At 44.7% G+C, this 15658-nt stretch overlaps 1 protein-coding gene across 2 annotated transcripts in view; it reads right to left on the bottom strand.

The window, feature by feature from the left end:
* Positions 1–15658, bottom strand: part of NARS2 (asparaginyl-tRNA synthetase 2, mitochondrial) — a 58259-nt gene that overhangs the window by 28798 nt on the left and 13803 nt on the right. For both annotated transcript variants that reach the window (XM_065637860.1, XM_065637868.1), the window contains exon 6: positions 9672–9772. In XM_065637860.1, coding sequence (XP_065493932.1) covers positions 9672–9772 — 101 coding nt within the window. The remainder of the gene's footprint in view (positions 1–9671; positions 9773–15658) is intronic.

The following is a 15658-nucleotide window of genomic DNA, read 5'->3' as shown; positions in this document are numbered from 1 at the left end:
CCTCAGACACATGGAAACGCTGCAAAAGCCAGGGCCTCATCCTGCAAAATGCTGAGTGGAGAGCTCAGCCACGTTTGAGGTTCAGGATCGCAAGAGTCCCTTTGGGGGCAGACGGCAGCATTTGGGTGTGTTGCTGGAGCACGTTCAAGGTTCAGGATCGCAAGAATCCCTTTGGACACAGACAGCAGCATTTGGGTGCGTTGCTGGAGCTCAGCGTCCTCTGCACGGACCATCGCTCGGTGGAGGCTCATTCCCGCACAGGCTGTGTTTGTGATTTCCACCCTATGAACACCCAGGAAGAGAGAAACTTCTCCCTTTTCACTCTTATTTTACATGCTACTAAAACCTTAAGAACCAGTTACCTCTCCCCCTTGGAGAGCTTTATACCACGCAGAATGAAAGCTCATTTCATTTGAACTCATTGACAATTCATTATTGAGACAGTGACAGAAAGCAATAGAGAAGTAGAAAGTATCTGTGCCCAAAGCTGCTTAAAATCATCCTTTTAATTAAACTCATGCAATGTCTGTAGGCCCGAGTGTCTCTGCCTCACTGGCAATTTTTACACTGCAATCCAAATATAATTAATTGTGCTGATGGTTCCCAAGCCAGGAATGGATTGTGCTCCTTTTCCGAGCCAGGACTCCACGCTGCTACCGAGTTAATAAAGATTTATTTGTGCTGTCGAACCAAGGGGATATAACTCTGAGCAAGGCTATTAATCAAGAAGATGCGACGCCTGCACAGTCAGCTTACAGCCCATGCCAGGGTCACACCACATGGTAGTGACACAGCTGGAGGCAGAAGCCGGTTGTTATGACTCAGGACTAAGCACTAAACCACACCAACACACACAGTTATTCATTTGTAGGGTGCCCTCATTCTCACCCCAAAATACTACAGGTGTCTGCATAAACACAAGTACAGGGATGACTCTGACAAGGTCTGTGGTAAAGGGTTAAGCTGAAAGGCTGTTTGTGCCAAATCTTACCTTTGGCTGTGCTAAATGAACACAGCGTGTGACCCTTCGCAGGATCACAGAGTGGTTGGAGTTGGAAGGGACCTCTGGAGATCATCCAGTCCAACCCACCTGCTAAAGCAGGGTCACCAGAGCAGGTCACCCAGGAATGTGTCCAGGCGGGTTTGAATGTCTGCAGAGAAGGAGACTCCACAACCTCTCTGGGCAGCCTGGTCCAGGGCTCTGGCACCTCAAAGGAAAGAAGTTTCTCCTCATATGCAGATGGACCCTCCTGTGTTTCAGTCTCTGCCCGCTGCCGCTCATCCTGTTGTTGGGCACCACTGAACAGAGTCTGGTCCATCCTCTTGACATATTTATAACTATTGATGAGATCCTCTCTCAGCCTTCAATACAATATGTTCCCCCGTAGCATCGCTCACCAATCCGAAATCCTCCTTAAAATCTAGATTGCAAGAAAAACTGGAAACAGTAACTTCTAACCTGAGGACCAAACAAGACATGATGTCAGCAGAGGAGGACAGGAGAGCAAGGTGACCCTAAAGCCCGAGAGTTGACCTTCATCAGCCACATTGTCCTTTCCCTTAGGAAGCAAATAAATTCATAAAGTGAGCCATCTGATTTAATTCTGCTTCTTTCCAGCATGACCATATTCATTTTGAGCATGGAGGACCTTCCCACTCCATCGAAATAAGCAGATGACTTTGCTCGGCTGCCAGGCAACACCAGCTGGCTCCAGCGCTCGACCCAAACACGACTGGGATTGTTTGGGGATGTTGAAATTTTTATGTTGAAAACATTCTGGCCTGGCCCAAGAAACCACACGCACAAAGAAAACCATCCAAACATACTGATCCAAAGCCTCCAGGGTCGAGGGTTCGGAAGAGCTGGAAACTCAAGGCTCCTAATGATGTTAGTGAGGTGCCCAGCAGCTTGGAGAAGAGGGAGAATATTTTACGTCCTTCAGCTGGTTAGACTGCGTTTAAATAAAACCGCAGCATTGGACAGAAATACCTGATTTTTAACCTCAATGTAAAAATAATACTCTCAATACTATTGTTTGCTGGTTTGGATTTTGCACAATGAAAACCGAAGTTTCTGTTGAAAAGGCGGCAGGGGGGACTCAGTTTTATCCAGAAAAAAAAGCAGAAAAAAGGAGTAATAAAAGATCCCTTATAGAAAATGCACTTCTGTCTGCCCTTGGAGGAAGTGCAGATGAGAAAAGCTGCATCTTGACCAGGGCTTTTACAGCAGTATGTGTGGCTTAGGCCTGGGCAGCAGAGTTGGTGCGCTGAGCACTAAGGTTTCGATTCATGCTGTGAGGACATGGGACTGCACTTCCTTTTGTAAGCAGCCAAAAATAAATACATAAAATACAAAAAATCAAAAACGCTAAGTTCCCAGAGAGGGACAGGGAAGTGCCAAACTTCCCCCTCCAGCCTGTTGGACTGAAATAACGCAGCGGTTTCCCTCGCCGAAGCTGGCAAGGTCCTACCATGGCCGCAGGGTTGTGGGGGCTGCAGGACCCTCTGCCACGCTCCGAGATCGGCTCCCTCGTCACATCCTCTGCTCCAGCAGCAAGAAAAGGAGAAGCTGGGACAGGGATCCTCTCCAGCTCATCCACCTCTGCTTGAAAACGATCCAGGCACGCTTCAATAACTGGGGAGACCTTATTGCTGTCTACAACTGCCTGACAGGAGGCTGGAGCATGGAGGGTGTTGGTCTCTTCTGCCAAGTAGCAAGTGATAGGACGAGAGGAAATAGCCTCAAGTTGCTCCAGGGGAGGTTTAGATTGGATATTGGGAAAAAAATTCTTCATGGAAAGTGTTGTCGGGCATTGGAACAGGCTGCCCAGGGCAGTGGTGGAGTCACCATCCCTGGAGGGGTTTAAAAGGTGTTTAGATGACGTTCTTAGAAACATGTTTTAGTGCTAAATTTAGGCTATGGTTGGACTTGATGATCCTGATGGTCTCTTCCAACTGAAATGATTCTATTCTAATTAACATTGTGACCCATATATCCTAATTACCTGGCAAAGCACCCTGCAGTTTATTTATTAAACCTCACAGCACACCTAGGCACAGCATTGTTAGTTTACAGATGGCAGGAGAACAGGAGAAAACTGAGACACAAAGGAAAAAAGAAGAGCTACCCAGAGCCACACAATGGCTCCTGCTCCAGGCTCAAAGATCTCATCAGCCTGGGCCCCTCCACTCTTTTACGCGACACTGTTGTACTTTATTCTCAGTGGAGTCTTGTTCTGTCCCAGTTTTGATATTATTATTTCTAATTAGAGTCAATAAAACAACCAATTAGCAAGGATAACTCAAGCTGGGCTGACGAAAGCCACCGGAGTAGTTAAAGCACTTATTCGAATAACCATTTCCCATGCCCTAGCTGACAGAAATCTTCTACAAAGGGGCAATCTAAAATGTTTTAAATAAAACAGGGAGCAAAGATCTCTTTCACAACTTAATCATCCCAGTGACTCCTACTCTAAGCCATAAAAATACATTACCAATGGGGGAAGGACGGAGCAATTGTTAAATTTTTTTTTCCTTTCAGAGTGGAAAAAACCCACATGCTCTCCAGAAACTGTATTGTAATAGCTATGAAGGGGACTTTTTTTTTTTTTAATCCATTTTTTTTTCAGATGGACACTGATTCTATGAACTCCGCAAATATGAATCACAGCAAGAACCCTGCGGGGTTCAGCCTGGAGAACAGGAGCTGAGGGGAGACCTTCTGATCTCTGAACTGCCTGAAAGGAGCTTGGAGCCAGGGGGGGATCAGGCTCTGCTCCCAAGGAAAAAGTGATAGGATGAGAGGAAACGGCCTCAAGTTGCGCCAGGGGAGGTTTAGATTGGATATGAGGAAAAATGTCTTCATTGAAGGGGTTGTCAGGCATTGGAACAGGCTGCCCAGGGCAGTGGTGGAGTCACCATCCCTGGAGGGGTTGAACAGACACGTAGATGAGGTTCTTAGGGAAATGGGTTAGTGCCAGTGTTGAGTTAACAGTTGTACTTGATGATCTTGAGGGTCTTTTCCAACCAAAATGATTCTATGATTCTCAGCACATGCACCATACTTCTTGCAAGGGAATTACGTGCTTCCCCTCCCAAAAAAATCAGAGAGGGAGAAAGGACCAAAAGCATCTCCATGCGGACCGTAAAGCTCAATGTTGTACCTACCAAGTTCAGCGTTCAGCTTCCCAGTAATACAAAGTCATTAACAATCACTGCATCAGTCATGAACCAGACTGAAGCACGTGGTAATTGATTAAAACCAGACATGTCAGGGTTGCTTTTTATAGCTCCAATTAAGTGTCAGCCTAATTAATGGAGTTAGCGTGCTAATTATAAGAGTCTGCGTTGTGAGTCAGACTCAAATAAATGTTGTGCAAGAGATGCTGGAGATTTTTTTTCAGGCATCCAAGATAAATAACTGTGCTTATTTTTGTCAATTCTTAGCAACAGGAATGTTACACAACTGGACATCATTCCTGCAGCTGCATTCAGAAGTATTTAAAATTGTACGATGTAGAGCAAATATTTGCCCGAAGACAATGCAATCTCTTCCATCACCAGCAAGTCATTTTGGAATCAAATTTAAGGCAGCATTTGCCAGACTGCTGGAAATGAAAACTCTTTTATGGAAGGCAGCCTCAAACATCTCTCTTTTCAGCTCTGCAGTGTTTTCTTGAACACCAACCTGAAATGACAGCTATATCTCTCAATCTCTTTCATGCTTTGAAACACGGGGAAGTACTGGCATTTTTGAAGTGAAAAGAGTGTGATTTCAGTATCTTCTGAAACCAGCAGGAAATTCACTGTATTCAGCTCTCTACAGACTCAGGCAGACACAGCTAAAACGATCTGGATGACTGAGACTTTTTTAGAGCCTCTCTGCAACCAGAAACAACAGTTGCAGGATCGCAGAGAATATTTGGAATAGGTAGAAGAGCAGCAAAGTCCATGATGGTGTTGAAATCACGGGGATGTGCTTGAGCAGAAGGGAGTGGGATTAGTTATGTTTCAACTAAACCAAGTTTGATAGCGAGGTGTTAACAGGCAGATGGCAGTAAGAAAGGCTGAGCTTTTAAGTTAGGCAGAAGACCAGAGAGAGATGTTGAACTGGAAGTGAACTAGAGAGATGGTTTGTGGATGAGACTGGTGGAGAGGAAAATGAGAATGAAGACAAGAATAAACTTAGAAGATCAGAATAATTCATAGAATCACAGAATAGTTTGGGTTGGAAGGGACCTTCAAAGCTCATCCAGTGCCACCCCTACCATGAGCAGGGACATCTGCACCAGCTCAGGTTGCTCAGAGCCCCGTCCAGCCTGGCCTGGGATGTCTCCAGGGATGGGGCACCCACCGCCTCTCTGGCCAACCTGGGACAGCGTTTCACCACCCTCAGGGGCAAAAAATTCTTCCTCATGTCTGGCCTGAAGGCTCTTCAGCCCTTCAGGCTGGAAGGGACCTCAGGAGGTTGCTGGTCCAGTCTTCTGCTCAAAGCAGGGTGAGCGAGAAGGCCAGACTAGGGTGTTCATGGCTTTATCTAGCTGGGTCTTGAATACCTCTAAGGATGTAGAGTGCACAGCCTCTCCCAGCATCTTTTACAATGCTTGACTGATCTCTTAGTGACTTTTTCCCCTATATCCACTCAGAACTTCTCTAGTTTCAACTGATCCCTGTTGTCTCTTGTCCTTCTGTTGTTCACCATTGCAAAGAGTTGGCTTGTCTTCTTGATAACCTCCTCACAGGTCCTAGCAGGCTGCTATGAGGCTGCCCCTGAGCTTTTTAACCATTTGCAGGGAATTTCAAGAGAACATACAATGAACAAGAGAGGAGATATCTAGAGCTAGGGAGGCCAAGGAAAGAGAATAGAATTTATTGTGCAATTTAGGGAGGGGCTAGCCGCCAGAGCTTCTAGGAAGAGCAGTTTTAGTTAAGCTCTTGAGGCAAAAGGCAAAACAGACAGTGCCTGGGACAAAACGTGGTGCAAGGAAAACCAATGCAAAACAATGATGTGAACTATTAGTAAGAGGGGCTGAGAGGAGCAGGTGGAGCTTGTGAGAAGTATGGATGAGCGAAAGGCAAAAAAAAAAAAAAAAAGAAAGAAATAGAGCCAGTGAGCTGTACTTCTTGGCAAGGATTGGCTTTGGCTGTTGCCAGTAGGCCTTTGAATCATCTTCAGCTGTCACGGACCTTCCAGCCCAGTTCAGGTCCCCAAAGGGGTCTTTATCCTCACGAGGCGAGGAAACACCACGAGGACTTCACAGCAAACCGATGACATTTAAACCCAGTTATCGGGACACGCGTATTCCTACAACCTTCTACCACATACACTGGTTACTGACTCATCTGAGACTGAGAAGACTGAAGGGAAGACTTGTATTACTGCATAAAGACTTTTCTGGAGACCTTAAAGAGCCTTGAAGATTTACAGCAGCTGACAATGACTCAGACCCCCTGAGCAGTCAACCTAGATGGTGTCGCTGCCAAGACAAAGTACAATGAAATGAGAAGTTGTGCCAACTGGGCCGTTTGTGTCACACTGAGAGACAAGATGAACTTCTCCGACCTTGCCTTCAATAACAAGCACGCACGGAACAGCAGACAGTCAATAAACACAGGAAGACCTCTCTTCCCACTTCTCCTCAAAGAAAAAGGTTAACAACTCAGAAATTCTAAGTGGCAGACTGTCCTGTAATCAGCAATAGCACCAAACAGCCCTTGCCATGAAATGCAGCCCTGGACGACACAAGTCCTCAGATGATACCCTGCGGGTTGCAGATGAACTCTCAGCAAGGCCAGAACAAGACTTGGTTCCAGACACATCTGGTAAGTCTTCTCCACATCTCCCCTACCCAGACTTTTCCAGCCACAGCTTGGAGGTTGCTCATGAGCTCTGTCAAGCTAAAAGCAAATTCCAAAGAGACACAGCTGCCCAGCTGACTTTCTGCTCCCTCCTACCTAAAGCCCACGGAGAAATTCCTTCCTGGCTCTCATACCTGTCCTGCTCCACCCCTGGTTTCTCATGGACTTCTGCAGGACCTGTCTCTGCACTCCCATGTCCCACAGCAAGTCACAGCAGGATACAGGCCAAGACTGGATGGAGAAAGGTGTCCCAAGCATTTCTACCTCGGTCTCCTCCCACAATTTCTCATGGACCAGTTGTTCCTGAAAGCCCTGAGACTGCAGCAAGTCAACGTTTTAATTAAGCTAAAGGGAATTTTTGAAGAATAGCTCCTTTTCTGGGCATGAAAAATTCAGCCTGGCTAAACCAGAGGGCAGCAACAGTGTAAATTTCATAGGATCCAATCCAAAACACATAAATCTTTACTGTTACGGTTTCTTTGTTTATTGAGAAGACCAGAACATTTCCAGTTTGTGGGGAGGAGGACTCCCACTTTTTACTGCTCTGGAAGGGTCACCAGAACATGTTCATTTGTCAAGCAGCTCTGGTTACCATCACACACTTATGTGCTCTGATCATGTAGGAGTCCCATTCACAGAGTAAGGCCCAACGTGCTACCAACAAACAAAACCTTCACAGTATCTAACGGGTTTCACCGTATCTATATGGTGAATATTGTGATACATCACTATGGTGCTTCTGCATCTAGAAAAGCTTGATCTATTTTTGAAAACTGAAGGGATTCAACAGCACTTGAACTGTAGGCTTCAAAAACTCAGCGTGCTCAAATAAAATAAAAATAAGAGGAGCAGGTTCGCAGAACAGCTATACCCCATTATGAATAAACACAGCTTACCTAAATTTAGATGGCACTGGATCCATTTAAAATGCGTGTAAGAACAACATGCTACTGCAAAATAGGAACATGAAGCTCTAACGTAATGTACTGCATGCTGAAAAGCACCGATATTTTTTTTAAGCCATCCTTAGAGAACAAGGTGCACCTGAGTGATACCAATGGAAAAAATATTTAGCAGACAGGTCTCGCATCTGCCCAGTTTCGCCTTCTGCTCTATCCCAGAGCAGGCTGTGTACTATTTAAAGGGAACAGACTGATGTAAGAGAGTGAGATTGTATTTCAAGTTAATCATTACAATCCATACTTATTCTTTGGCCATATTTGATCTGTGGAATTACGTCTTTCAATAAAGGTCACAACGCATGACAGTCGATTAAGCCTAACACGTACAAATGCGTTTCATCCCATCTTCTTTCGGGGACGCAAAAAAAACCTCCACCAACCCTACAGTTAAACAAACCTCTCCCTCATTAACTTTCCCCAGCTAATGTCTGGGATGACGCATCAGCCTTTTGGCTGCCAAGTGACCTGTGCTTCTGTCACAGCAGCCACATGAGAAACATCCCGTCCATCGAGAACCTTCAGCTCGAGTATTTCAGCAGACTGCAGCCACCCAGGCGGTCTGGGAAGAGACACTGTCTCTCAGGGATAAAAAAACCAGGCAGCAAACAGGTTTCTGAAGAAATTTATACCTTTTGATTTATACAGAAAACTTGCCCTCTGAACAATTTCCCTGCAGCTATGTACCAGCAGCCAATTAAACTGTGCAACTCTAATTAAATAAAAACCAGCTAAACGTTTATTATTTGGTTCTCAACGTCAGATATGAGGCATGGACAGCAAGTACTAAGACTATCAGAAATACTCATTAGAACCTCCACTTCCACGAAAAGGCAGATCTCCTATGTTCACATTCTCTAAAGCCAGGGTTTTATCCCTCTCATCTTCAGGAGATTTGCACTGGACAGTAACTAATGACTTTAAAAGTGATCTTAAAGTCACTAGAAGTGTATGATGAAGGCCCTTGGCAAGTGGCAAACAACTGCAGCGCTACTTGCCTGAGACGTGGCCTCTGACAGGCTTTGTTGGCCATTTAGCTGGGAAGAGGTGATTTGGCTGAAGTGCCACATCCAAGGAGAACCCACATTGCAAGTGCTCAAAAAATTGTGCCTTCAAATAAGGGATTGTGCCAACTTGACTCCACTTGTTTAATGTACTAATTTAGTTAATTTATTGGGAAAATTCAGTGTAGATGAGGACCAAACCCCCTAATCAAAGGGAACTGTCTCTCTGACAGACTGACACGTTCACCCCTAACAATCTCAGTGAAATATTAATATTAAAGGATAAGCTTAAGGATAATTTTCTTCTTATCCAAGTCAGTATTAACTCTTTGACTGTGATCACTTTAGCAGTGAGAATGAACAAAGCAGCAAGCGTGAAAGCCATGCAACAGGAGAAAGGAGAATTAGCAGAAGGAATAAATGTAACAGGAAGACTGAAGGAGACAGAAGAAGGAAGCTTGGGAAAAAAGGAGAAAAGGAATGTGATGGCTAAAATGAAAGAGATTTTCTTGCTGAGACAAGTCAGCTGTGAGCAACAAAAAGACACTTAAGGTACTACAATTATTAGTCACAATCCTACAGTCATTCCCACAAAGATGTCGTCTCCTTCCAATATTCCCAATCCATGGCAAGCAGAAGGAGACTCCCAGTATTTAAAAATAGTTCCTAGACCAGAATTAAAAAGCAGCCTAATTTTCTCCTTCCTAGGCTGGCCTCTCATACCATCATCCAGCCACTGCTGCTCAACTAGTTTCTGGCACGTGGCAGATATCTAACAAATACCAACGGGGCAAAATTACCAACCAAGAAGATGCTACAGACCGAACCAAAAACTTCTCATTTTGCTCACCCCGCCATCACTTCCAAATGGAGCTGGCCAGAAACTGTCAGGAAGGCAGGCACATTGAAGAAATGGGTCTTTTCCGCAGATTCCCTTGCCTCATTTGACGCCTGTAAGTCAAAAAATGAGCAAGAAGTCAGACTATTGGCATTTGAATAAAAAGCACAAGTCCTGGTTTATTTTCCCTTGTTTCTCTTAAAAAATTCCATGAGGTTCAACGCAATTGGTGCTGAGATGGACTCTGACAGTGTGGTAAGTCATAATACAACACTCCCCATCTTTTCTCAGGCTGTCGACGGGCTCTAAAACCTATTCAAGCAAAACACATTAATAAAAAACACCACAAGATAAAGCATTCTTGGGGACTTCTCTTTCTAGAGGTCCGATGCAAATAATGCATCTGGGTAGTGAAAAGCCACATTTTAAGTGGGAAACATCACAGCTCCCGCCTTCACTTTCAGTGAGTTATGTGGAGATGGGTTTGTAGGTATCATAATAACTTGCAGAACAATTTTGTGGCACATACCCCCAGTTATCACCAGCAAAGCTTGGACATGTCAGCACAGAGGAAGGACACGCAGTTCTTTTGGACAGTTCTTACAGGGATTGTAAACTGGGTTCTCAGAAATTAGTTATATCAGTTCAGCTGAGTGGGCGGTAACGTGTTAAGATGACACAGCTTCATGAAGTTTGACTATTTACCCAAAACTTTGCAGGCAGCACAGAGTTCGTACAAAGCTAAAAGAACATGTGGCTCTTCACTTCTCACCTCTTGCCTTTGTATTTAGGTATGTCAGGAGCTCTAAATTTTACTCAAAGACTTCTGTTAACTTCTGTGTTTAAACACAAGCAGGTGGAGAAACCACATCTCATGTTTTTAGGAAATGCAGACATACCAAATGAAAATCCCTCTGGAACATCTGCTGAAGAACATTTTGCCCAGCAACATACAAAAGAAAGATGCCAGTCTATCAACCCAGTCTCTAAATGTATGTATTGATTTTTCTTTCCTTACTGCCAAGACGAACAGTGAGGGGAAAGGGAAGAATCTCTGTTGTTTGGAAATCTGAAGCTTCACACAGCACTGCCTTCAAAATTCAATTTCAAGTCAGATGAGAAAACGGAGTATTTTCCATGTCAGGTGCATTAACTTTTAGCAAATACTTAAAACTGGTGCTATTTCCTTTCCACACACAAATGAATTTGTTTCCATTGCAAAAAGACCAACAGTAATCAGAAAAAAAAAAAGTCAATATTGTCTTAAGACTTGTTATTCAGCCTACAAAATAGCAGAACTGAAACAACTTGGAGTCAGAAACATCAGAGCTTACACATAATAGAGGCACTGAAAAACTATGTTTTGTTTCAGCTTTTGCATATCTTTTCATGTCACCAGATATTTTAAGCAAAAAACCTGACAAGTGATGGAAAACATAATAGGATGTTTAGTGTTTCAGTATGAAAAATGGTCTAAAAAAAAAAAAAAAGTGTCCCATTAGAGTGATGCTATTTTTTTTTTAATTTACAGGCACAAACCAAAAATTAGAAGACCTCTTTGTCAAGCACTTTAAAAGTAATTTGAGCAGAAGGACCATGTTTCACCAGTTCCCTGGCAGACACTAAGCTGACCCAAGAAAGAAGGCACCAGCCTCCTGGGCTGCCTTAGGCTGAGCTTTGCCAGCAGGTCCCTCCCCTCTGCCCAGCACTGGGGACTCACCGAGATGTATGAGATAGACCTGGACATACTGGAGTGAGTCCAGCAAAGGACCATGAAGATGATTAATGGAACTGGAGCTTTTCTCATATGAAAAGGCTGAGAAAGCTGGGACTGTTCAGCACAAAAAAGAGAAAGCTCCGGACAGATCTTACACATGGGCATAAAGATCTGATGGAAGGGAATGAAGAAGGATCCAGACCCATCTCAGCTGTGCTCACGAGGAGGACAAAAGGCAATGGGCACAGATTTTGAAAAAAACACACATGAAATTTCATCTGAAAACAAGAATAAACTTTTTTATTTCCTGTGGGGGTGGTCAAACACTAGAACAGGTTGCCCAGAGAGGCTGTGAAGTCTCCATCTGGGGAGATATTCAAAACTCAGCAGGACAGAGTCCTGGGCAACTTGCTCTAGCTGACCCTGTTTGAGCACAGGGAGATGGATTAGATGATCTCTAGAGGTCACAATTCTATGACTTTAAAAAAAAAAAAATGACGATAAATGAGGTTTTTGTTTCAGCATTTTCTATATTTCAATGTCATCCCTAAGCTTTGGAGGAGTCAAAGGTTCAGGAGAAAGACAGAAGGAAACTTCGAAGATAATATGAGGTTTGGCTGATCCACATTCACTTCCAGACAAATCCTTTCTTCTGAGATAAGTCTGAAATACCCACTTTTCAAAGCGGAGTTCCTAGGAGTCATGCCAAGTGCTGCCAGCTCAACTAAGTGTGTCACTGATCCAGCCACCCTGCTCCCCAACTTGTCACAGGGAGGTTCTGAGGCTCCGGCTTGTTCACCAGCCTTTGATATTCTACAACCTGCCATTTTTCTCAATGAGTCAGAAGACGTTGCTTTTGTTCTCAAAAAGCTCTGCTGCTCATCACAAAGATAAAACGGGGACTGCCAAAGGCTGCAGATCACAAGGCAGTTTTATCTCTTCGCAGCATCACACTGAAGAAAAGCTTTGCCTTGCTCCACAGAGATCAATGGAAATATGACAATTTGTGGCTGTAATCCCAGGACCGCTTCCTTTGTTTCATGGGTTTTGCAGTTCTAAAAAACCCAAACACCACCACCCAAGGATGCAGAAGCAGGCCCCTATTGTTTTCTTCAAATAAACCCAAAGTATTTGCTCAAAAACAATAAGGATATTAATAAACATACAAACATCCACATACCACAGCCTCAGACCCGTGGCCAGAACACTAACGAGAAGAGCCACGTACCACTCCAGTTTCTCCTACAGCAAGCTTAGTTCAGCTACATTCCTTGTTCCACCAGTGAAAAATCCCACCTAATCCTGTAGGATGCAACTTCTAAACAACGAGAAAGAGACAGCCTGGAAGCAGGAAAAGAACAGAAGAAATCAGCCATGAAATCTCAACACTTCCCCCCAAATCCACAAACAGGATACAGCTGCCTCCAGGAGCTGGGGCTTGGTTTATTTATAATGACTTTGTGTCATTTTTCATTCTCCAAATCAGATGTAATCTCAGGCAGGCAAAGAGAAAATAGACACAACAGTAAGTGACTGGAGGAAGAGTGTGAGAAAGTCCACAGCTCAACTGGACTCATAAAAACCTGCAGCCACTTTGAGAGGCCAAGGAGAGATCCCGAGATGCGTCTGTCTGCATTGCGAGCAGCTCCTGGGCAGCTTCCAACAGAAGGTGAAGAGCGAACATGGCAATATCTTGATAAAATTTTACTCCCCCATTGCCATCTGATCGTCTCGCCTCTCCACAGCTCCCCATTCTTCTCTCAAAACTTGACAGATGGGTGTTGTGAGCTGCAAAAGTCACTTGCCACGCAGGGAAAATGAAATGCCTCCCTTTTCCTTCAGAAAGGATGCCCTTCAGCAAGGAGACATCCCGTAATTAGCGATGTCACATTTCACATGAACAAATATCGATTAACTCACTAGAGGTGGTTCCTCCACTTCATACATTTAAGCACAGGATCGGGTCAAAGTTTTCAAGCGCTGTGCCCCAGATTTATGCTCAGCTTCTCAGATCCAGCTTGCTTCTTTATTATAAACAACCACAGCCGCTGGTAGAAAACAAATAATAAATAGTAGCTGATGCTATCCCTTCCCTGCTGACACTAAGCGAGATTGCTTTTCATGTCCATGACCAGCAAAATGAAGTGACAACATTGTGGTGCTTTTATTTCAATTAGATGGACTTTTCTCCCACTTCCCAACCCCAAAACACCTACTTTGTAAAAAATTAGGGGGAAATAATGTCTTTTCTTTCAAGTTCTCTCCATTCTCTAGTCAAAAACTACTCAAATTACTATGAGGAAAGAGGGAATCTGTATAAAACATCTTCAGTGTCTCCGAGTAAACGTCCTACAAACATATTAGGATTCAACATCAACATCAAAGGCTTTTTATTCTCATTCTAAATATGAGAACAACTGGATTTAGTACATGTTTTGTTCTCCATCTCCTCAAATGTCTAATGATTTCATTTAAAATTATTCCCTTTGATGTCAGCCTTGTATTAACTTTTACTTGAGGCAGTTAGCTTCAGGAGAGTATAAACCATTTGATTCTGTCTCTCATTCTATGCAAGCCAAATGCACGAAAAGACTTGAAACGCTCATAGAATTCATTGCCCTAGCCCTGGCTCACACCACCACGCTGCCGAAGCTTCACAGCACCACATCTCGAATCTGGACCTGTCCTCTGGGATGTCCCATTATAAACATGAGCAGGTTTTCTTTTTTAGGCCACCACTGCAAAATTCCTAACTTCCAAGAAGTTCTCCTTCCAATTGCAGTCCTAATTCTGATCAGCTGGACTTGAACTGGGCAAAAGCGGCTGGTTCTGCTGAGAGAAGCATCTCATAAATAGGGACTGGAATTACAGGCAGAGACGAAGCACGTAGAAATGAGGAAAAACGGGGAGCGCTACAAAATGCAAGAGAGATCCCTCCCTCGGCTCAGTTCCAGCTCACCCCGATCCTTGCTGAGCACCTCTCTGAAGTCCCAGACTCCCAGGGACTGGTGAGTCTCAGACTGTGACACATCTCAAAAGCGGAAAAAACCTGACAGCCATTAATACCGTCGCATAGCTAATGAAGCTAACAAGGGCAAGTGAAGGGTCCTGCACCTAGAGAGAAATAACCCCAGGCACCAGTACAGGTGAGGGGTGGACCTGCCGGAAAGCAGCTCTGCAGAAAAGGACTTGGGAGTTCTGGTCGACAACAGGTTGGCCATGAGACAACAATGTGCCCTTGTGGCCAAGAAGGCCAATGGTACTTGGGGTGCGTTAGCAAAAGTGTGACCAGCAGGTCAAGGGAGGTTGTCCTGCCCCTCTACTCTGCCCTGGTGAGGCTACATCTGGAGTTCTGTGTCCAGTTCTGGGCTCCCCAGTTTACGAAGGACAAGGAATTACTGGAGGGAGTCCAGCAGTGGGCTACGAAGAGGATGAGGGGTTTGGAGCATCTTTCTTGTGAGGAGGGACTGAGAGAGCTGGGGCTGTTCAGCCTGGAGAAGAGAAGCTGAGAGGGATCTGATCAATGCTGATCAATATCTCCAGGGTGGGTGTCAAGAGGATGGACCAGACTCTGTTCAGTGGTGCCCAACGACAGCATGAGGCGCAACGGGCACAGACTGAAACACAGGAGGTTCCACCTGAATATGAGGAAAAACTTCTTTACTGTGAGGTGCCAGAGCCCTGGAACAGGCTGCCCAGAGAGGTTGTGGAGTTTCCTTCTCTGGAGACATTCAAACCCACCTGGACACCTTCCTGTGTGATCTGCTCTGGTGAACCTGACTTAGCAGGTGGCTTGGACTGGATGATCTCCAGAGGTCCCTTCCAACCCCAGCCATCCTGTGAATTAACTGTGACTCTCCCCAGCAGATCCCAGCCTTCCTTGGCACTGACAAGGCTCTTTTTCAGCAGTACCAGACGAATGGTAGGAGTAAGTTTCTGCATCTACAGCAGCAGTCACAGATTTCTGACGCCACAGCAGGCACAGCCATGAACTTGCACCCTTCAGGGATCTAGAAGCTTTTACATCCACTCCTGTGAGTGTGTGGCAAAAAAGTCCCCAAGAGCTAAACACCATACAATCCCTAGATACATTTCAGAGAAGAACAATACCTGGATGTTTTTTTGGGTGTTTAGTATCCTTTCAAATAAAGAAATAGCCTGATCCAGGTACTGGGTTCAGTCACATAACACCCAGACACAATGAGGTCCGTGTGTGTGAAGAGACAAGCCTGATGCAGAGCACATTTACCTCTGCTGGAGCCAACAGGTAGAGTGCAGCACT

This window comes from Caloenas nicobarica, chromosome 1, assembly GCF_036013445.1.
Source record: "Caloenas nicobarica isolate bCalNic1 chromosome 1, bCalNic1.hap1, whole genome shotgun sequence".
NCBI classification, from domain to species: Eukaryota; Metazoa; Chordata; class Aves; order Columbiformes; family Columbidae; genus Caloenas; species Caloenas nicobarica.
Note: the sequence above shows the minus strand (reverse complement) of the source record. Positions and strands in the feature narration are given on the sequence as shown.